The sequence below is a fragment of the Paramormyrops kingsleyae genome, chromosome 15 (assembly GCF_048594095.1).
Source record: "Paramormyrops kingsleyae isolate MSU_618 chromosome 15, PKINGS_0.4, whole genome shotgun sequence".
NCBI lineage: Eukaryota > Metazoa > Chordata > Actinopteri > Osteoglossiformes > Mormyridae > Paramormyrops > Paramormyrops kingsleyae.
Window position 1 is genome coordinate 24,313,953 of NC_132811.1, and position 23,711 is coordinate 24,337,663.

The following is a 23,711-nucleotide window of genomic DNA, read 5'->3' on the forward strand; positions in this document are numbered from 1 at the left end:
AAATTTCATCACTTCAGCTACTAACCCCAGTATCGAACTGAATCAACTCGTATCGTATCGTGGGATTTTCTGAGATATAAAAAAAGAAAATCGAACCGTTAGCTTAATGAATCGATATTGTATCGTATCGTATCGCGAGGAAAGCTGTGATTTACACCCCTAGCTTATTCTGCTTAAGGTCATGTAATGCAAAAGAGTAGTGATTCACTGTTCACATCTGGCAGTAAAGGGGGCATAGTGGAAAACTCATTGTAAAGTCTGATGACTTCTGGCAGAAGAGAAATAAGGTAATCATCCCACGGAAGTTGCACGGGCTGAGAAACATCAGTGTTGGTGTGCCTCCTTGATCACTGCAGGTATCATTTTCACATGGTTGTCCGTGACTCTCAGAGCTTCACGCTGGTGATCCTCTCCCTGCCACTGTAAATAGGACCATGGTCTGCTTCCTGCAGTCAATGACCACCTCCTTGGCCTTGAGATGTCTCAAATCCATTCTCCCAGAAGCCTCATCTCCTCCCGGTAGACCAGTCATCATTGTTGGTGATCTACAAACTGGATGGACATGGAGCTATGTTGAGTCCTATAGCCATGTGTGATGGAGGAGTACAGTCCACGGCCCTGCAGGGTGCCTCTGATGGATGTCAGGGTTTAGTCTCCCATGTGTGCTGGGGTCTGCCAGTGCGAAAGGCCAGAATCCAGTTAAATATAGAGGCCCCAAGTCTGTTTCTGAACCAGCTCTGAAATGATCGCAGTGTTAAATGCTGAAGTATTGTGCACAAACAATAGTTTGAAATAGGAACTTTTACTGCCCAAGTGAGTCAGAGTGGAATGAGGCGAGTAAGATGGCTTCCTCTGAAGACACATTATAGCCATATAGAAATCCATGGGAATCTAAGCACTCTCTGGGATTATTTTTGACCTTTTCTCTAAACCTCCGAAACACTTCATGGCAGTGTGAGTAGTTCTTCAGATCACACACATTATCTTTGGGACTGGGGTGACTGCAGTGTTTTTAAAATGTGTCAGAACCATGAACTCCCTCGAAGAGATTAAATATCCCATAATAACATCAGCAAGCTTGTCACCACATACTTTCAGAATGTCTTGAAATTCCATATGGATAAGCAGCTTTGTGAGTATTAATCTTTTTAAAATTTCTTCTAACAATTCCATCTGAGACAAAGAAGCCAGTGTTCTTAAATGTTATGGAGACTTGCAGGGGAAGACATTTATTACAATATCAAAGAAAGCACAAATGCATACTGGTTTCCATTGAGCATGACCAGGTTTTGCTTTGTAGTCTGTGAGGCTGTGAAATAAGCCATAAATGTCTATGATAAAAGAATTTTTTATATTAAAAAACTGGCAAGCTATGCATTTTTGCATTGTTAAAACATAATCGTGATATAAGTGCATAAGACGTACACCCAAAACACTCAACAAAAAAAAAAGATTCGTCCACGCATGCGCTTGAGACTCGGAACTCCAGCGATTTTGTCCCGGAAGCGATAAGCATGCCGAACCCACGGTAAACACGTGTCCTACCCGGAAGTGTTAGCAGAAACATGGTGGCCACTAGGAGTGGGGCACGCTTGTGCTCCTCAAATACAGCTGAAGCAGATGAAACACAAAATAATATGGTATGTTCCTTTTTTGTTTTATCTCGTTGGCCGTGTCATTGGCGTTTATTTATTTATTTATTAAATATTAAGCTTTCGACAACATTGAATGTGACATACCTGAATCAATTGAACGACAACTGCGTCTGGTAATGGCAGTTAACTTTATAAATCTTCTATACATGTCGTGTGAACTTGGTGTTAAAGTTGGTTTGTGGAAGCATTTTCTTGCAGACATCTTATGTTTATTTGCATAGTATTGATTCTAGCTTTGGTGGTTACAGTATACCAATGCTAATCAACGGCATGGCCATTTCGGCCCAAGTTTTGTCGGGAAAATATCTATGTACCAAGTTTTCGTTAATAGCCTTAATAGTGACGTTTATTAGCATGCAGTTGAACTAACGTTTTGTATGCATACTGAGGCTAACTTTTGTTTTACTAATCTATAGTTAAGTTCATCTGAACGCCCATAAAATTACATTTTCTTGCTTCACACGAAGTCGCGTTACTGTCTGCCCACCTTAGTATCTAGCATCAAATAAAGGTTCTGTATATTCATTTGTAACCCATCAATACGGATGTGGTAACTTCCCTCTTAAGGAAACTAATACATTCTCGCATTCATTTTGAAATCGAGGTTGGAGTAATACGGTGCCCTACATTATTCTATGTGCTTTGCCATAATATGTAAAATGTGTGAAACAAAACTGCTCGGGTCAGTGAACACTGGTCAGCCATACTGGTTCAGTGCCAGACCCCCCGATCTTGAGTTTATGAAAACTTGATTCAGTGTCCCAATATATTTAAGTTGTCACTGTTTATGTTAAAAGTTTGCTTGATACGATCAAATATGACACTGTTTTAATGAAACCCTGAATTTATTAATCGGAACACATTTAAGCAAACAATAGGTTTAATCTATGAATTAGAATTAAGTGATCAGTGGTCATTGCCTCTGCATTTGACCCATATGTGACTTTCGTGACATAGCAGTGGGTAGCTAATTCAGCGCCCAGGGAGCAGTGCTTGAGGGCGGTACCTTGCTCAGGGTACCTCAGTGGTGCCTTGCTGGTCGGGGATTCGAACCTGCAATCTTTCAATTACAATTGTGCTTCCCTAACCATCAAGCCACCACTGCCTACAACAAGTCACATCTATAATGTGTATAGTTTTGGTAAATTAAAATTGTCGTATGTGATTTCTGCATTATTAAGGGTAAAGAGTGTTTACTGAAAGAAGGGAAGGAATCCCACCATTCACTGTAACCAAGAAACAAAATAGAAGGATGTCATTTTATGCTGCTTTTGTTAGCTAAATGCTGAAGTAATTTGTCATCGACTCCTGGGGGTCATATAGAAAGTGATCTGTCTTTCAGTGTCTCCCAGCTTCTGACTGGCATGTTCACTGTTCGGCTGCTTGATCGTTCCCAGCTTGTTTCTGGTCCTCATCCTGTTTGCCTTCAGCCTTTCCGAGCCTTATGGTCTTTTCTGGTGCACTGGGTCATATCTCTCAAAAACACAAGGTTTAAATTTAAAGATGTGCTTTTTATGAGTGGAGTATCCGTAAAAACTATATGCATTTCACACAAGTCAGTCAGTGTTCCATTTATCATCAGGTTTCTGAGATGAGGTAATCTGTCTGTCACTGACTTTCATAGCAGTGTGGGAGCTCAGTGGGCTGCATGGCTGCCTTTAGTGTTAGTTTTCCCAGGATACTCTGGCTTGCCCCCGCAGTCCAAGGACATGCAAGCCAGCTGGTGTCATTGATTTTGCCCATAGTGTATAATTGTGTGTGTGTGTGTGTGTGTGTGTGTGCCCTGTGATGGACTGGTATCCCATCTAGAGCGTGCCCTGTGATGGACTGGTATCCCATCTAGGGCGTGCCCTGTGATGGACTGGTATCCCATCTAGGGCGTGCCCTGTGATGGACTGGTATCCCATCTAGGGCGTGCCCTGTGATGGACTGGTATCCCATCTAGGGCGTGCCCTGTGATGGACTGGTATCCCATCTAGGGCGTGCCCTGTGATGGACTGGTATCCCATCTAGGGCGTGCCCTGTGATGGACTGGTATCCCATCTAGGGCGTGCCCTGTGATGGACTGGTATCCCATCTAGGGCGTGCCCTGTGATGGACTGGTATCCCATCTAGGGCGTGCCCTGTGATGGACTGGCACAGGCTCCAAGCCCCCAGTGACCCTTACCAGGATAGGTATTTAAAAGATGGGCAGTTGATCATTCCCATAACAAACACACCCATAACTGGGGCTGCATAGTATCCCATCACTGTATGTGAAATTTTCCGAAGTAAAAATGCGATATTTCTAAAACATGATGAAGAGATTAAATAAACTATAGCCAAATAGAACTTGGTTTTATCTATCAACTGAATCTGTTAAATAAGTTGGTGGTTTTGCCACAAGTTGTCAACAGACACAAAACAGTGGTGGCAGATACAATGTAATTATTGTGCATTCGCACATTGTAATGGCAATGCTGAAACTACAGTGGTACCTCAGAACTCGAACTTTATCTGTTCAGAACTCAAATCCTAAAAAGTTAGTTCTGATCAAATTTTCCCCATAAGAAATAATGGAAAACCAATTAATTGGTTCCCGGCCCCCCAAATTACACCTAAATATTAGGGGTGTAACGATACACCAAAGGCATGATTCGGTTCGGTTCGCGGTTTTGGAGCCTCGGTTCGGTTCAGTTTCTGTTTGCTGTGGGGTTAGGGTTGATGTCATCTTAACAGCAATGCTAAGGAACAATAGATTCGCTTAATAACAAGAACAACTAAACTTTTTCTTTATTAACTTTGCCATCACATTTTTAGTACAGTCAGGATACCTGAGTAAACAACAAAAATTAAATAAATACCTCCAATATAGACTAGTCAGAAAAAAACAATTCTAATACTAACTTTAGAATATAATATTTAGAACAAAATTTAGAACAAAAGCTCATCATTACTAATACAATTTAATCAAATGTGATAAAATAAAGATGTGTTTAAATTGGTTAAATTAGTTAGAGACAAGTGACGTCAACCTCAACAATGGGCAGCAGGGGGCGTGAGAGTACCGCGGTACGCCACGAGAGTTTCGCGATACATATCGTGGTTGGTGTATCGCGATATTTCGGTTCGGTTTGTAATATCGTTACACCCCTACTAAATATGTTTTTTTTTAAATACAAAATGAACTGGATAAAACAAGAAGAGCATATAGTACTAAACACATCTAAGCACATTTATCAAAACAAGTAAAGTAAGAAAATAAATGTATCCAAACAATGTGTAAAGTTTAAAAAAAAAAAAAAAAACATGTCCTGCCCCAATCGTCCGCTCCTTCCGTGTGCCACTCCCCCTCGTTAACCCCATGTGGAATCCCCGTGTGATCAGCTGTTTCTGGCTGTTGTCATTAGTCCTCTGTATTTAGTCCGCGTTTCAGTTTGTTTCCCCAGTCCGGTTATTGTATTGTCCGTCTGCGTTTTGCCTGCCTTACATGTAATTAAACCCCGTATTCCCCGATACCCTGACGTCTGCGCCTTTGACTTCATTCCGTCCCCGCTCGGCACGACAATATTATTATAATTAAATGTATTAATGGTTTATTATTAATCTTAAAATAATTTATTTTTTAATATTTTATTATATAATAATTACTGTTACTATCTATCATTGTCTAAATGTATTTTTACTGTCTAAAAATAAGTATTCAGCTATAGTGTAAATATGCACTATGCTGTCACAGCAAATGCCAGGCTGAGACTGAAGCGTTACCCTTTGTTTCCGCTGACAGACGTGCCGCGTGACTCAAGTTATCTTAGGTCGGCGTTCATGGTTTGACTTCTGAGATTCAGATCGAGTTCTAAGTCATTTTTTTAAGAAATTTGAGTTCTAATGAATTCGAGAACTGAGGTACCACTGTATATACACTGCTCAAAAAAATTTAAGGAACACTTTGAAAATGCATCAGATTTCAATGGGGATTAAATCCTGCTGGATATCTATACTGATATGAACTGGGTGATGTGTTAAGAGTGAAAGGATGCCACATCGTTTGATGGAAATGAAAATTACAAACCTACAGAGGGCTGAATTGAAAGACACCCCAAAAATCTAAGTGAAAAAATGATGCAGCAGGCTAGTCCATTTTGCTGAAAAGTCATTGCAGCAACTCAAAATCGTACTCAGTAGTTTGTATGGCCCCCACGTGCTTGTATGCATGCCTAACAATGTCAGGGCATCCTCCTAATGAGATGATGGATGGTGTGCTGGGGGATCTCCTCCCAGATCTGGACCAGGGCATCACTGAGCTCCTGGACAGTCTGAGGTGCAACCTGGTGGCGTCGGATGGACCGAAGCATAATGTCCCAGAGGTGTTCTATTGGATTTAGGTCAGGCGAGTGTGGGGGCCAGTCAATGGTATCAATTCCTTCATCCTCCAGGAACTGCCTGCATACTCTCGCCACATGAGGCTGGGCATTGTCGTGCACCAGGAGGAACCCAGGACCCACTGCACCAGCGTAGGGTCTGACAGTGGGTCCAAGGATTTCATCCTGATATCTAATGGCAGTCAAGGTGCCGTTGTCTAGCCTGTAGAGGTCTGTGTGTCCCTCCATGGATATGCCTCCCCAGACCATCACTGACCCCCCACCAAACCGGTCATGCTGAACAATGTTACAGGCAGCATAATGTTCTCCGCAGCTTCTCCAGACCCTTTCACGTCTGTCACATGTGCTCAGGGTGAACCTGCTCTCATCTGTGGAAAGCACAGGGCGCCAGTGATGGACCTGCCAATTCTGGTATTCAATGGCAAATGCCAATCGAGCTCCACGGTGCCGGGCAGTGAGCACAGGGCCCACTAGAGGATGTCGGGCCCTTAGGCCACCCTCATGAAGTCTGTTTCTGATTGTTTGGTCAGAGACATGCACACCAGTGGCCTGCTGGAGGTCATTTTGTAGGGCTCTGGCAGTGCTCATCCTATTCCCCCTTGCACAAAGGAGCAGATAGCAATCCTGCTGATTAGTTAAGGACCTTCTATGGCCCTGTCCATCTCTCCTAGAGTAACTGCCTGTCTCATGGAATCTCCTCCATGCTCTCGAGACTGTGCTGGGAGACACAGCAAAACTTCTGGCAATGACACATCAATATGCGCCATCCAGGAGGAGTCGGACTGCCTGTACAACCTCTGTAGGGTCCAGGTATCGCTTCATGCTACCAGTAGTGATACTGACTGTAGCCGAATGCAAAACTAGTGAAAAAACAGTCAGAAGAGATTAGGATGGAAAAATGTCAGTGGCCTCCACCTGTTAAACCACTCCTGTTTTGGGGGTCGTCTCATTGTTGCCCCTCTAGTGCACCTGTTATTAATTTCAGTAACACCAAAGCAGCTGAAACTGATTAACAACCCCCTCTGCTACTTAACTGACGAGATGAATATCCAAGAAGTTTACTTTACTTGATGCTATACTCTGATTAATAAGCGTTCCTTTAATTTTTTTGAGCAGTGTATATTGTGCAGTCCTACCCATAGCTAACTATAAGTAGAAAATAAAAATTGCCAGCACTGTGCTGTCTGTGTGTGATAGCTGTGTGTTGCATTTGCTTTGTAAAGACTATATTATAGATTATAGCTTCCATTACTTTTCCAGTTATGCAAGTTAAACTGATTGGCCTATAGTTTGCTGGATGACTTCTATTTTTTGAATATGGGTGTTATATTAGCATGCTTCCAATCAGAAGGTGCCACACCAGCAGATAAGGATTTCTGAAATAGTTAAAGGTTGCCTAATGATATCCCTCATCTATTTTAAAACTATAGGTAAGATGCCATCAAGACCCTGCGATTTAGTTATTTTGACCTTAGCTAGGCTTTGTACCACATCAGCCTCAGTTATACATATATTGGTCATAGACGCCGCTGTATTCGTACTAAATGGTGGTAAGTTACTCGTGTTCTCTACTGTGAACACCCGTGTAAAATAATTATTAAACTCATTTACTATATCAGTTTCATTTTCAATTATATGGCCCTTACTATCCTGCAAATTAGTGATTTCAGCTTTTAGAGCTCTTTAGGAGTTAAAAATTTGGAAGAAACCTTTAATGTCATCCTTAGCCACCAGTGCAATCTTCCTTTCTACATTCCTCTTGGCGAGTGTAATGTTATTTTTTAACTCAACCTGTAGACTTAGATACTCCTGCTTTATTTTGAAATCACTATTTTCTATTTTTGGAACAGAGCCCTTTTCCTCCTGATTTTATTCTTAATTTATGTTCTTTTGTCTGCCTCAGTTAAGTGCCCTCGATCGCATATTGATTAAGGTAACAGACCATAATTAAGATGCGAACTCCAGGGGCCTGTAGGTAGTATTGCTTAACCGAAATAACTTTCTGCTACCTTCACATGTGTCATACAGTCACAAAAAGTACTGTGGGGAAATTTTGTGTGTTTTTGCATGGAAACTCTGGTTAAGTTGGATGTTGACCAGTGCTCCTCACTGTCTTACAGGAGGCCACCCCTTCGGGAAATGTAAGGACGAGGAGTAGAGCTGCGCAAGGGGGCACCAGCTCACAGTCTGAAGTATTGAGCGTTTCTCAGAATGATGGGGGGGTGCCTCCCACCTCTCTGTTACACAGCTCTGCCGTGAGGAGGAACACAAAAACGGCACAATGCCAGGACCTCAGTGCCCCCCAGCTGGACTCCACCCACGAGGCCGATGTGTCCGAGTCAGAGTCCTGCTGTTCAGAGATGTCGGATCGACAGAACCCTCCTGAAGGCCGGGTAACCCGGAGCCGAAGGAGGCGCACCTCGCCCCGGCAGACCGGCCGCTCGCAGAGAGACGGAGACGCGGTGTCTGAGGCGGACTCTGTGTCTTCGTCGGTATCAGCCACCCGGGAACCAAGGACTCAAAGAGTCACTAGGAGCCAGAGGAAGAGCGCTATGTGCCCGTCTGCCAAACAGCACACGGAGGAGCACGAGTCTGAGCCAGACTCCTGCTCCTCCAACGTCTCTGGCCTTCAGAGCACCGTTGTCCGTCGTACGATGAGGAACAGGAAGTTCAGAGCGATTACGCCAGTTCACATGAGTCTCGGGAATGATGCCGACTTAGATGTTACTCCCACTGTGTGTTTAACTCGAGTTACCGTAGCTAAGCCGGCTTCTACCGGTGAGACCACAGCCTTCGACTCGGAAGGGTTTGAGTCTGGGCCAAGTAGAACTCCCAGGAAATCCAGTCGAAAATGTGTGTTAGCCAGGTCGCAGGGCCGTATTTTGGCTTTATCTGATTCGGGATCTGAATCGACTGATGCGTGCAGTTCTCTTGCAAGCCGGAGATCCACAAGAACGAGGGGCACCCCCTGCAGTAGCCGCACAGGGTCAGCCAACAGCAACCGGGCTGTTTCGGTGCCGCAGGTCACACGTGAGGCTTGTGGGTCTCTAGTGGAGGCACCAGAAGCCATGGATGTGACCAAATCGGTGGTTGAGAATGAAGACGCAGTTGAAGGTGTCGGTATGAAATTAGAGAACTCGCTGATAAAGACAAGTGAGCAGGAGAAGACGCTCACTGCTGAGGATGTGGATGGTTTGAGCTCTGAGAAGACTGTTGAACCCCAGGTTTTACCAGAAGTAGCACCGGCCAATAGTGACAAGGTGACTTTGAGTGAGTCTTCACTTGTAAAGGCAAACCAAGAGGAAAAGGCGGATAGCATTGGGGGTGATGTGGGCACGAAAGAGGGTTATGACATGGTTGATGATGCCTCTTCAGTCATACCGAATTTATCAAATCAGAGTCTTAAATTGATCTTATCTGAGTCTGATCAGAAGGCAGAGAAGGAATCGGAAGAGGAAAAGACTTTGCTTGAGGAGCCTTCAGATAATGACACAGAAGAGGCTGACCACCACAAGGAAGCAAAGAAACCCTGTTTGCTTCTGCTGGATAGCAGTGAAGATGAGGGCGATAGTGAGGATGGGCGTTCAGTGCAGGAAAGCGAGTCAGATGGTGACAATATGGACAATGATGGGGAAAACCAAAATTCTTCTTCAAATCAGAACCAGGCGGGTCCCTCAAAATGCGAGGCGCCCATGCCATGCGATGGACTGTTTGTCATTGACACGCAGCCTGGTCTTCGATTTGATGATAAGTACTATTTGGATGAGGAACAGGAAATGAAGGAAAATGAGGTGGGAGAAGAAGATAATGATATGGAGGAAGACCAGAACGAAGAAGAATTTGTTGATGAAGAGGAGGATGATGAAGATTCTGAATTGCTTTTTAAAAGCAAAAACAAAGCTTCGTAAGTATTTATTTGTTTTTAGTGGTTTTCAGAGTAAATGAGATACTGTCTGGATCACACAATGAGACGTGTTGATTTTAACCGGAAGTCATTCGTTACCTCTTAAATTCTTTCTTTATTAGGTTTGAGCTCTCCAGCAGCATTGACCCAGGACTCAAAATAAAGGAATTTGGTGGATTATACATAAATTTCGACGGCAAAAAATCAAAAGGTGTGTCCGATACTTTGAAAAAACTGAAAGAACAGAAGAATCAAGATGAAGTAAGTTTATTTTTTTACAGCCTAAGAATTCAGTTCATGTCCCTTTGCATTTGGAGGGCTATGTGATAGATGCTATTTGTTGATTTTTCTCTGGCAGCTTTTGAAGAAGAGTGTGATTGGCCCTGATTTTGAAAAGAAGGATGCTATACCGCCCTACAAGGAGTCGCAGAAGAAACTGAAAGTGAAGCGCAGGGTGAGTGAATGTCGGCTCAGAGCCAGCTGATGGAGCTGTGCAGTCAGGCTGACCACTGTGTCTTTCAGTCAGAGCCGTAGCAGTATTGGTATAAATGATGCCCGTGCTTGGCCTGTTTTCCTTAGGGGTGGTGTGTAACCAGTTGGGGATCCATATCCCAATCTGGAAGGTCATGAGTTCAAATCCTGTAGCCGACAGAGTAATCAAATCACCACTGTGCCCTTGAGAAAGACACTTATCCCTAGATATTGGGTACAGATTGACTCTTTGCTCTGACCCCAAAATCTTGCTTTCACCTGTATATACATGAATGTCTGTGTCTTTAATGGAGAGTAAGATGGGATATGTGGAAATAAATCAAGTTCCCCCCCATGGGGGTGATAAAGTGCCTCATATTCTGTTCTGCAGATGGATGTGGGTTAATGCTCTGGGGGGGGGGGTGTCTGCACCTGGTTTTTGCTTTGCTGCTCTGTTGACTTTCTCCTGATTCTGTGGCCAGGAGGAGAGAGAGAAGACAACTGGAGATGGCTGGTTTAACATGAAGGCCCCCGAGTTAACAGAGGAGTTAAAGAACGACCTGAGAGCGCTGAAGATGCGGTCGGCGATGGACCCCAAGAGGTTTTACAAGAAGAACGATCGGGAAGGTTTCCCAAAATACTTGCAGGTCTGTGAACGTTACTCCCTTAACAGCCAGTTCATTAACCAATTAAAAAACACCATTTGAGTGGGAGTTTAAGAGCTGCATTAAACTCACATCAGGGGATAAAAAAATCAAAATGGAAAAATGTAGCAATACTGTTGCGAAAACGAAGAATGAAATTAGCAAAATATTGGCTTGTTTTTATATGATGTATATAAGCCAATATTATGCAAATATAAAATGAATATGGAAATCTGATTTTATGTGGCCTCTAAATCATGGGGCTGGTAAATGCTGGCAGCACAGCAGTGTGCTTTACTATCAGCACTCACACCTACTCAGTAAACAGGGAATTCTCTCAGGGCCCAAGTGGTGCTAGCCAGAAGCGCCTAAGTAGCACTTATTTGGTACCAGTACCAGAATGTACTCTCCCCTTACATGCACTGGTGTATTTTCTGATGATGTGGACCGAGGTGTTTTAAGTGTCCCTCCCCCGATCAGGTCGGCACGGTTGTCGACAGTCCTGTGGACTTCTATCACGCCCGCATTCCCAAGAAGCAGCGGAAGAGGACCATCGTGGAGGAGCTGCTGTCCGACGCGGAGTTTAGGAGGTACTGTGCGGCCGTGTGACGAGCTCGGTGGGGGGGCCGGGGGGGGGACATGTCAGCTGTGCCTCATGAAGTGAAGGGTTCTGCACGTCTGTGATGCAGTTTGAAATCTTCATCTCCTTCGGCCATTACTGGTTCAAAAACAGATGATTTGTTTGTAATTTATAAACCAGTTCAGGTAGAACCAGTTCCGTTTCCTGTGGGGTTCTGCTGCCCTGCGGTTTGATGCTCAGTGTTTTGGTTTTTTTTTTTGCTTTCACCAGTCGCAACAAGAAGAAATACCAGGAGATCATGGCCGAAAAAGCAGCAATGGCATCTGGAAAGAAGAAGCACAGGAACTTAAATAAGTCAAATAAAAAAAAGGCGGGCAAACCGCTTTAAGTGTGACTGTATTGCATCTGGAAACAGCTGAGCTGTCTCACTGAATGGCTTCTGGAGTAATAAATGCTGATGACTGACGTGTGTGTTCAGACATTTTCAGTCTGAACAGTGCATGCAGACCTAGATGAAGCCAGATTAACCTATTCCTTTTTTATGTATCCTACTCTGCCCCCTGCTGGACAAAGCACGCAATAATTTGTAAACCGAACCAGAACAAACTGGACTCTATTTTGTACACTGTGTACATTTCCTGTAAGGGGAATAGTAGAAGATTTCTGAAGATAGTGCTACTCTATGACATTGTTTGAATGGGATAAAGGTGGACACTGTTTCAAAGGCAGACTCCATTTTAACCAGTTATGTGAAAGAATCTCTTTTAAACAAACTATATCCTGGGACCTTTAAATCCCTCTTCCATGAGGTGGCGCCGCTGTGAAATGTCATTGACTGAATGTTCTGAGTTGGAGCAGTGCTTCTGTCTTCTTACCCCCAGCAGCACAATAAACAGCCCTGGCCTGCAGGACGCTGGTCTTTCATTGGTGATTGCTTGCATACACACACACACACACACACACCCACATTTTCAGCAGCAAAAGATGCCAGAAAATGCAAAAAAGCAGAACAATAGCAAAACGAGAACAGAATGAAAATCAAAGCCAGGCTACAGGCAGGATGTGCATTTATTTAAGGCATTAATGCAATTTTAAAACCTTGACTGTACTATACAAAAATGTATAAATTAAATGAAAATACATAGCAAGTTCATTGTGTTAACATTTAGAACATTCCAGAGCTTTTTCTATAGATCCTGAGATGGTCATATGGTCCTTCGGGTGTTCGTTTGAGTCAGCTGGGCCGCCACTTCTGCCCCTAACCGCTACCAGAAGCATCACTGTAGAGGTCCTTGTATATCTGACTCAGGCTGTTCTCAAACGCCGCCCTGTGGGATGTCCCTGTGAACCGAGCCACCCGATTGGACCAGATGCCGTTGTTCAAGTAGACAGATGCACCACCGGGAATGTCTTTGCTGGAACAAACAGGCAAATATAAGTGAAAACACACCACCCATGCAGCACTTAACAGTTGAGTAGGGTATCATAGTACATAAAGAGGTGATTTATTGAGCCCTTAGCATTAGCCCTAAGAGTGTTATGGAGCTTTCTAATGACAATTTTTAAAACTTATGATCCTACATTGTCTGTTTTCATTTTGCATTTAAAGCTGCAATCATAAATATTTTTAAAAGGTATGTTTGATAAAATTCTTTTTCTTCTGCATGTCTTTAGTAATTGTGCAGCTCAAATTCTGGTTTACAAAACAGAAACATTGTCTCCAACTTCTTCCTAAATGCTGCAAAATGTGTTAAAGATGCATTACTTTGTATTTCAGGTTTTAGCAACTTGAATTTTGGAAAATGATCATCGGTGTAAGCATCAGATATAAAAAAACAGGTTATATGTATTCGTATTTCTGTATATTTAAATGATTATATAGAATATTAAAAAGATGGTAAAGGCGGCATGTTTTTATCACTGAAAGGGGAATTTAACTGCTCTTAAAGTTTTACTACTTGCAGGCAGTGAATATGGGAAAAAAATGGAATGCAGGGAGGCAATGAAACATTCTGTAAATGAAAATGACCATTAGCAAGTTGTAGCCACATCTCCCTAATGGAAATAGGAGCACAAGCACAGTATAAAGTATAAACACCACAAAATGGCATTTAAATCTAATCGCAGCACTGAAAGTTCTTGTCAGGGCAAAGAAAACAGTGACCATTTAGATAAGCAGAACAAGAACTCATTCGGCATATCTGCAGAAGTACGGTATCAGTGCTAAGAGGCGAGGTATTTACCTGTCCTGAATGATGTGGCTGTCACATTGGGCTGTGTTACATGGTCGCTGAGGGCCACCATGGGCTGTATCACATGACCGCTGAGGCGTGCAGTGAGCTAAATCACATGACCGCAGAGGGTCGCGGTGGGATGAATCCTCTTCTGTACCATCCTCATCCTGGGGGAGACAGGGGCCCAACACTGATAACTTTGCAAAGAATCGGTAGTCTGCATAGTCTTTAAGTTGAATTTGTTGGAACAATAATAATACAATAATAGCAGTAACTGCATAGGGTACTGTACTGCACCTCAAGCCGACCAATAAGTTGGGCGTTGTTAACCCGGGGAATGCTTGGAGTATATTAGAGTAACTGATAATAAGCAGACACTTCATACAGTAACAGCAATTCTGTCCTAATGTTTTTATAACAAAATAAACTGTATTACACAAGGCCCAGTGTACAACCTTTGAGTCAAGAGTTTAATGTTATTAAACCGGTAAAATTACACAAATCTTACATGAGACCATTTTAAATATCCTCGAAAATGGTAGCCAGGCTCCTAAAGAGGAATGATGGAAATGCTTCATAAATAATCCCCTTTGTCGTTCTGCCTTTTAATTGTGTGCCTGGATTGCATTCAGTCCCCCTTTAAGCTGGGCTTACGCCCTGCATTCGAGGCGTCACGTGCCGATTCCTCCTCTTAGTGCTGAGAAAATGAGCCCTTAATGGCAGCGAGCTGCCTGCCGCTCGCTGCCAGCGCTGGATTTCGGGTTTTGCAGTAATTAGTGAGACACAGCTATCAGCTGCATTAATGCAGCCCAGCAGAGGTGGCGCTGCTGCTTACTGGGACGACTGCATTCCTCAGGATGTCTGTCTGGGGCCTAAAGCCTCACAGGGCTTTCAGGCAGAGCCCGTGCCCCCCCACTCTTTTTCACGTTCCCCCCCTTCTCATTCCCTCCCCTGGTCTCCATGGTATCTGTTCCCCCATATTCCCATCACAACCCCCACAGTCCGCAGATCGAGCAGTACTCACAAAGCCCAGCTTGCTGGGGACGGCATGGTTCCTCAGAAGCCTCTGCACGCGTCTGTGGATCTCATCCCAGCAGGCCGGGCTGGCCGGGCCGCTCCGGAACCTGAGGGACCAGCCCAGTTAGCTTCAGTGGCCAGATGGGGTCAAAGAGAGCACTGCGAGAGTCGGGAAGCACGGTGGTGCCGCGCGAACCTCACACTCAAACCACATTTGGTGATGCTCTCAGAACATGCTGCGTGGAGAAAGAGAGGCTCAGCTTTTATCCAATAGCAGCTCCAGCCACAACTGGAGGTTCTACCTTTCAGCCACTAGTCTGTGCTCTAACTCTAAAAATTAGTCTGTAAAGCATAAAGTCGGCAAACGCACATGCTGTGTATCAGCTTGTCAGCAGTCAACATCCCTTAGGATTAAAAAGGTATGAATAAAAATGGTCTTCAACATGTATTATTAGTTATGAAGTGGCTAATGAAGAAATTATTCAAACAGACACGAGTAAATGAAAATAGTTTGCTTCTCAATAGTTTCTCTGGAACTTCAAGATCTTCGAAATACGTGAAGCTTTCTTGGGTGATGACAGAGCCACTTGGAGGTGTCTGTCAAGCGGATATGTCCTGGCAGACATGCAGCCTGATTTAAACAACATGCCAAAGGACTGACAACCATTGATAGGAATCGCCTTCATAACAAAGGTAAACAGAAGAGTTCATTCCTGCAAATGGTTGAGGGTTTTGCCTTTAATTTTACACAGGGCAGCATGCCATGCTGCTGCAAACGACTGAGAAGGAGGAACTGCGCAATCGGGAGGCAGGGATTGGGGCAGACGGCCAGCTAAGCACCTGCCGTTTGTCTTCGCATTGAGCAGCCCCAAAAACGTGCCTCTCTACCGGTCACCGGACTCTGCAGAGGCGCCTTTAATCTCTGGCACCGAGGAACCCACCATATTCTCAATCGAGCAAAGCGGATCGCTCACAATTTACTTTTCATTTCAAAATTGTCTATTGATTTTGATTCCTGCTATGAACTGAAACGCGACCAAACAAACACGCGGTGGCGTTCACGGGCACCTGCTGGGATCGATGGCAGGGTCACGTGTGTATTAAAGTGCCGGGGTCAAGCGTGCTCAGTCTCGCAAAAGACGCGATCAATAGCGTCTCCCTTTGTTTTCCACAGGTCCCCCTTCTCTTAAGCAATAAGCAAACATGACACAACATCAGATCTTGTCATTTGAGGGGGAGAAGAATTTTCCTGCTTTCAAAGATGAGAATAAAGATTAGACAGACAGGGCACCTCCTTTGGCTGTGATGATAAGGTTCAAATTCAGTCAATACAGCCTAAATGGAAATTCATATGTAGAGTTTTTCTCCACCCTTTCAATATACTGGCAAATTTAAATACTTTCCGTGTCTGGGGGCTAATGTTAAATACATAGAAAATAAATTCAAGATAAAAAACCTACCCTCTAAACCTTCAACAGGTTTCAGAAATACCACAGAGAGCCCAGAACCAGAAGCAGAACCTAAAATAGTGACTATCTCTCAGACTCAGATTATACTGAAGCCCACGATGAACGTAGACTGAGGCGATAGCCATTTGCTGATGATTCTGCTCTAGCCTGTGCCCCGTCCGGCAGGATGCCCCCGTGCCGTGGTCCAGCTGATCGACACATTAACAATAAGCCAGAGCGTGTCCCTCCCCACCACGCGAAGCCCTACGGAGCACCCAGGCAGCCCTAGGAGGGCCCTGGCAAGCCGACGGCAGAGAGCGAGGGAAGCCTACAGGAAGCCAGTCCCTGTGGAATCCCCAGGGTAGCAGGCCTACATATGCCACATAGCGCTGCAAAAATAAACTGCACTTAGACTTTTTACTAATGAGAGTCAATGCTGAAGGTCTACACTGATGATTTATATAGCAGATATTTTTGTTTTCCTTTGAGTGAATTACTTTGGGCATTGGGTAATACGCAACGGTATTTTCATCTTCTATAAAATGACTATAATGAATCGTACATAAGAGAAGGGGGCGGAGAGGTCACCATCTGGCTGGGGAGGGAATGTCAGGTGACCATTGGACATGGCTGGGGTTAATTTAGTCTACGTGACCCTTGGTCCCAGTGTGTGTATAACTTGGGCGTGTTGTGTTTGCCTCGTCCCAGTGACCCAGACCTGAGTACCAGCACTCCGGCCGTCCCATTCGGGTTCCCTTTATTTCCATGCGTAGAGCAATCTCTCTGTTCGGGTTTATTTTTTGCCTTTATATGTTTTCTTAATCTACCTCTGGGAATATTTATGAATTTCATTGTTTACCAACAGGTACACGCTGTCCCCTAAGAGGCAGCTTTCAGCCTGTGTTGTGACAAACTATTATACAAAACACAGACATCAGACAACCTGCAGGCAATATTCCAGACAGAATTGGATGGTTTTATATCGTGAGTGTACCTTTTAGCATTAGCATTCAGCTAATCAACCCAATTACTTAATGTAACTGATCAAAGGTCTGTACTGTTACAACCCCCTCATAACTTACTCACGACCAAATAAGGTGACAGTCGTGCTTGATAAACTTTTAAAAGGAATTTGGATTTAAGGGAGCAGAACATCATCGTTATCATGATGACCATGGACACTTCTACACCATGGGTGCAGCGGATTCACGAGGGATGGGGCACAAGACGGGATGTTACCTTTCACGTAGGGAGCTACGGCTCAGCAGGGGACTCTGGGTAACCGTCACGCCAGGCACAGGGGTGGAGTGGGCCGCCAGGGAAGCCCCCGCAGGTGGGCAGAGACACCTCTTTCCTGGCACCTCCCCGGGGGACCTGCCTGCCTTTGGAGAGCTCCTACTCTCCTGTGGGGAGTTAGAGACCATGCAGCTCAGGCGGGGAACTGGACAGCGCATTCACACCCCCCCATTCATAGATGAGGACCCTGAAGGCGAGCCCCCCCCCCCCAGGAAGATGCTTCCGCTTTACGGAGCTGGGCAACAGTGGGTGAAAATTATTCTCCATGCCCTCAGGAGCTGGGGAGCTTCATTCATGTGGCACATTCCTTCTGAGAAATACATTTCAGGAAAAGTAATATGCATAGTTGGGTATTAAGGTGTCTCTCCTTTCAGGTTCCATTGAAGCGCAACCTTTTGATAACACGTTTCTGTCAAAATGTCACTTACTCTCGCAAACTTCGGTCGGTAGCTGCCAAGGAGCGAGGAATCTGCCAAGGAATAATAAAAACAGAAACCAATAAACATACGACGAGATGGGCTTGGATGACAACTGAGCCAAAGGAGCCAGGAAGACACAACCGGACGAAACAGCGGTTCCTCAGAGGACACGTGAAGAATAAGACGTACATGCACACCTTCGAGGTGATTGACTGCAGAAGCTGCGGACCAGCTGTGACGGGGCACCTCGTAAGACGGCTGTGGACAAGATGAAGACTCGTGGAAGGAGGAGTTGGGCACGCGGGGAACCTGCGGGCCGGCAGGAGGACACCGGTGAGCCGGCGGAGCTTAACGGCAGCAAACAAACCACAGGCCTCATTTAGCGCCATATATTTGTCTTTCATTTCAAGTTTAATCGCTTCCAGTAAAGACCACAAAACGCTGAAAGGGAGGAAGTTTGACAAAGCCGGTGAAACGTCAGCTTTGCCCAGGTGTGCGGAGGCTGGAGTTACATCAACTTCAATTAAATTCTTGGCACTTCAATTATATTGCATGATTATCGCTCTCATTAATGAAGAGCAATTCGCTTCCACATAAACAAGCGTGCAGACTTTAAACACACATTAATAATGCATCCAGTGGGCTAAGCCCCTTCAATAGGAAGCTATTTGTTAATCATGGTTTGACTCTTAATTACCAAGGTTAATTGTAGCTCCAGGATGTATTCTGCACAATGCTGTTTTAAAGGCTACATTGCAAGAAAAGCCATACTGACATCCCCACCAAATCCATACATCCGTTTTAATATCTAAGGCCCTGACATTAATCCCCATCAAAACCGTTGCTTAAGGATGCAAAGAAACTGCCAAGGGCATGGCACTGCACATCACCGACATGTTTACCAAGACGTAAACATAAAAACACGTCGAGGAAGAACCTTGTAGGCAGTCAATGGAGAGGTCAAGTTTAGACAGAAAAACTGCCAAATGGCTGCAAAGAGACAGACCAGGAACATGTGAGCCTGCCAGGTCTGCAGGTGCTCTAGGAACCACACTTGGAACAATATGATTCAAGCGAAATGGCCAGAGGCTCCTACCACAAAAGGGGCCTGGTTTTCAGACTCCTTCTTGAACCTGAAGGGTCCCAGTTGGAGGTGGCTGAGCCGCTGCCTGGCATCCTCAGAAAGCTGGCACATGCGCCGGTGGGTGTATGGGGACAGAACCCGTAGCTGGGAGGCCACTGTGGGCCTTTCGTAGCTGCAGATAGGACGGGCCGTAGGGGTCCCCTTTGCCGCAAGGTCAGTGACCCCCCTGGGTCTTTGGATAGATCTGGGTTTCTCTGAACGCAGCTGAAAAGGCTGAAGAGGCATACATGCCATTTAATACATAAAAACTTAAACTGAAAGAAAATCCTCTCTCTCTAAAAAACTATTCAAAAACAAGCAGACACCGAATGAGCGCAGTGAGCACAGGAAGATTCCATTATCACAGTGAACGGTGGGAACAGTCCTCAAGTGTGGTATTCTGGGGAAGTACTGAGGATTTACACTGGCTGTAAATAAAGTAGAAATTCTTTTAGTTCTGAGAATCTTGAAACAAGCTCATTGTAGACAGGAAAAGTACCCCTAAACAAAGGCAACATCACCTTTGTTGGCAAATGGCTTCAATAATTCTAACAGCAGCTAACATAATTCTGTATTGCAATAACTGTTCTCCTGCAGGCGATGTTCGGATAAATAAGTTTTTAAAAAATGTTAATTGCATTTGATGGCCGGGTCCAGACTAATGTGATAATGCCATTACATGGCTGTAAAAATAAAGATAATTTAAATGCTAATTTGAACATCCTGCCATATTAGCTCATTTTAAAAACAGAATAAATAAATCCTGATTTAGATTGCTTTGAGAAGAGAGATTTAATGAAATTAAGCATTTTTGCTTTTATTCCTCTTTGTCCTGGTTCTCTTAAGGTTGGAGCACAAAGGAGCCATTTGCTGCTGCAAGTTGGGCTTGTCTGATGTGATTAGTGGGTCGGCTGGTCTTGGTAATAGTAGATAAAGCAGGGTGTCCTTGAAACAACAAAGCCGGGGCCCCGAGTAGCTTATTAAACAACAAACGATTCCCGTTCAAATGCATGCAAATCACTGGGACAGAACCTATTTATAAAGGGCCGTGTCAAGCCAGGACTTGTGTGCTTGCAAGGAGGACAGGCAGAGATCTGGACTGAACAGCGGTAACAATGGCCAAGTCAGAGAGGGCTGTCTGGGAGACTGAAAAGCAGGGGGGTGAGGAGAAAACTGCCCATTTAGCTAATGCAAAGGCCTAATAGAAAGTAACGGGGCCTCCACACCTTTCTCCACACGGCCTGTTTAATGATGTTCTCGGGCATCGATCAGGCAGCCGCTAGCATGACAGCGGTGCTCACCTCCATCACTCTGAGAATGCGGATCTCCTCGCGAGTCATTACAGGGAAGCCGGCCTTTATGCACAGCTGGCATTTTGTCGATAATCCCCCTTTAAATATATGGCCCCTATAGCCAGAGCCAGGCTGTGGGTCGGATAGAGCAGTGGCGACTTGATAATAGTTGATAGTTTTTCTTTTAAGGTCAAGATGATTTTAAATAGTAACACCATGTCTTCTGGCTGTGCGAGATGCGCTGCTGTTTTTAGATTTAGGTGCACAGAAAACATCTTTCTTTGTTTTGCTTTGTTTTCTGTCAGCTTTTGTTAAAGGAGAAAGTAAACAGAAATGGTGTCCAATGAACAGGGCTGAATTTTTTTTTGTAAACTTCCTTCTTTGGAAATAAAGCATACTTCACACTGTGTATTGAGGTAGCCTAGCTGAAGAAAAATACAATTATAAAAGTAATTATGTAAGAAAGGGGGGGATGAACCTGGAAATAACAAGAACATAGAATCTTTCAATACTAGAAAAAGTTAGATAAGAAAACTATAGAGTGAATATGGCCACTTCTGTTATCCAGGTATCTCCAAAGTCACATATATAAAAATTACATCTTTGCCGTCAAGATACTGAATAAAAAAAAATAATGAAAACGGACCAGACACTAAAAATTATTGCACAGATGTGACTTCAGAAATCAAGCCGTGAAGCAGAGGACAGTCCATGTGTCTTATGGAATGGTCACTGTAACTTTGTTCTCAGCTTATTTAAGCTCTAACTTGATGGTCGATAGTCACAATTTCAAATTTTACCATCAGTTCCTTTGTGTGTGTCTGTGTGTGTGTGTGTGCCCCCATATTAGATGCAATAAACTTCAACTCGCTTAAATGAAAACAGGTCATTTAACTTGCTTAAGATGACAAAAGGTGCGATCGGGAGCAGACACGCTGAACACTTACAGGGTATGAAGACCGCCTGGCTTTTAAATCACATTCCTCCATAATGGTGCTCGTTGTAAATTCCACTCTAGGCGATATTCCCTAAGGAAAAGCAATTTTAAAAGTTCACAGGGAATCAGGGTGGATATATTTTACAAAACCCCCCTGTAAATAAGAAAAGTGATAACTAGGTTAATCTGTGATACTGTTAGTCATGAACCTACAGGGAAGGAGGCTGATTTCTTCATAAGCATCTCTCTCCCTGGACCAGAGCCCCCAGGAGATCGGGTGGGGGCAGGATATAAGAAAGCCCTGGTGTTCATCTCAAGGGTGGCCAAGATTTCACCCTCTGCAGAAGGAAATTAACACAGGCAAGGTCACCATCACAAACATGTGAGTATGGATCACAAAGGGCAAATCTGTGGAAGATGCCAGGAGTTAGGTGACGAATGAGGGAGCTGACCTGGGGGAACAAGCTGAATCAGCTCAAAGCAGGTTGAGTCCACTGCAAAATATAAACAGAGAAATTGGCCATTACTGTAGTAAAGACACACCTTAATGATCATGATAAGGACTGAAATCAAATAGGAGCTACTTACGTTCCAGAATATCAGCTATATCACATGGGTCAACAGCCTCTGAAAATGTCTTTTTGGGAACATTTACAAACCAGAAAACAAGCAAGTCAGCTGGCTCTTTAACTATGGAACTGGGAAAGTAATGTTAAAATATTTTAACAAAATATTAAAATAACAGTGCAATGTAAAATAAACATATCATAAAAGTCACACAGTTCATCACAATTAACCCTATTAAATCTGATTCATGTATATCACGTTAGTATGGCACAATGCTGCAAAGCAAAATTAAGAGAGTCACAGGCATGCTAATAAAATGGATGTCTAAGCAAGAAACCGTTTGAAGAAGAAACGACCTCAAAACTTAATTTTTCAAAAAGCCCCGAATCCTTGGCTCATCCTACCTTTTCAAAAACCATTTTTTCACGGAATAACAGAGGAAACACAGGAGCCAAACAAAGAGTCTTCTGGTATTGGCCTATTATACAAACACTCAGGTATATGTCCTGATGGTTGGGAAGCACCACCCCAGGGCAGGTAACCTGTTATTAACAAAAATATAATAAAAATGTTTCAGTTAAAATACGATATTAATTATGGAAAGGACGTATCTTTAAGATTTCCCTGTTGTTGTAAATATCGTCCAAATTCATTGCATAGTTTCGTATTAAACGAGGGCAATATATTTATATATTTGTATATTTATAGTGTGTTCCGTTATAATTTGCTTTGCAGCTTCCGTGTGCGACGCATGCGAATAACTGCACCAACTTCAGCGATCAAGCAGTGCTTTAAAGATTTTCAGTTTCAGTTCTGATCAGAGCGACATCATTAGAGACTGCAGACTTCCTGGGTTAATGCGGGGTTTCGTTGTTCAAAAGCTTATATGGTGCCACTTTAAGTAGAGGCGGATCGTCTGATTATTCATCTTTGCAGCACGGTTAACTATCCAGTTAGAGAATTATTTCCTTTCCATCCAGTTTCACCATATATAAGGATTCAGGATACCGACACGCACGGAACAACCCATACTTACGACCTGAATATCCACATGCACGGTGCATTTGAGCACTTTGCGCGACATTTTGCACACAGAGTGCGCCTTCTTCGGCGGAGACACCCCACCCATGTTCAAACTTCGGTCGCCATAGCGGCCACGGACGCCGCAACTGAACAGGACGTAAATGTGCCACGCGCCGTTAACGCAGACAGGAGGGTGTTTCTCACATCATCCCCGCAGCGACTTTACTGCCAAGATGCCTTTCATGCAGTGCAGTCACACTCCAAGCGGCGTTTTGCACAAGGTTACTAGATAAATAGATTAAAGGATCACCGACAGCAAAGCTGGGTACTGATGGGTGATATGAAAATATGCCATAGTGTTACATTCGTGGATGAATAGACATTGGTATTTGGATTATGAAACCTCAGAAAACACGTAAAAGTGTACGTAAACGTGGTGATTGATCTATACCTTACAATGACTTCATAAGACACGATAACATTTATTACAAAGCATAAATCACTACACATCTATTAAAAAAAGGCGAAATGGTCAAGTGGTCATCCCATCGTATACAAATATGTCACGATGTTATTGCTAGAAGTAATGTCACAAGTAATTTATGGAATTCTAGACATACATTATACGTATGTACATGTTGGATTGTAGGTTTTTTTCGTTAATATATCTCCACATCTTTCTGTGTTGTCTTGTAAATAGTGCTAAGATTTTAGAATGCAAATTCATGTAGCTCTGATTG

General features: G+C 43.8%; 2 protein-coding genes across 2 annotated transcripts; one reads left to right on the forward strand and one right to left on the reverse strand.

Moving 5' to 3' along the window:
• Positions 1 to 1,542: 1,542 nt before the first annotated feature.
• Positions 1,543 to 12,523, forward strand: dnttip2 (deoxynucleotidyltransferase, terminal, interacting protein 2). The gene is made up of 7 exons (XM_023821401.2): positions 1,543 to 1,640; positions 8,137 to 9,920; positions 10,043 to 10,181; positions 10,279 to 10,374; positions 10,874 to 11,038; positions 11,516 to 11,625; positions 11,886 to 12,523. The coding sequence occupies exons 1-7, from the start codon at positions 1,566 to 1,568 to the stop codon at positions 12,001 to 12,003; spliced, it is 2,487 nt and encodes an 828-aa protein (XP_023677169.2). The 5' UTR covers positions 1,543 to 1,565; the 3' UTR covers positions 12,004 to 12,523.
• A 142-nt stretch (positions 12,524 to 12,665) lies between these two features.
• spata6 (spermatogenesis associated 6) lies at positions 12,666 to 23,152 on the reverse strand. The gene is made up of 13 exons (XM_023821402.2): positions 22,985 to 23,152; positions 22,353 to 22,490; positions 21,970 to 22,018; positions 21,834 to 21,875; positions 21,595 to 21,719; positions 21,392 to 21,472; positions 19,126 to 19,386; positions 18,227 to 18,338; positions 18,039 to 18,079; positions 17,554 to 17,717; positions 14,874 to 14,973; positions 13,859 to 14,016; positions 12,666 to 13,030 (listed from the first exon to the last, which is right to left on the reverse strand). Exons 1-13 carry the CDS (start codon positions 23,075 to 23,077, stop codon positions 12,874 to 12,876), a joined length of 1,521 nt encoding a protein of 506 aa, XP_023677170.2. The 5' UTR covers positions 23,078 to 23,152; the 3' UTR covers positions 12,666 to 12,873.
• Between the last annotated feature and the right edge of the window lie 559 nt (positions 23,153 to 23,711).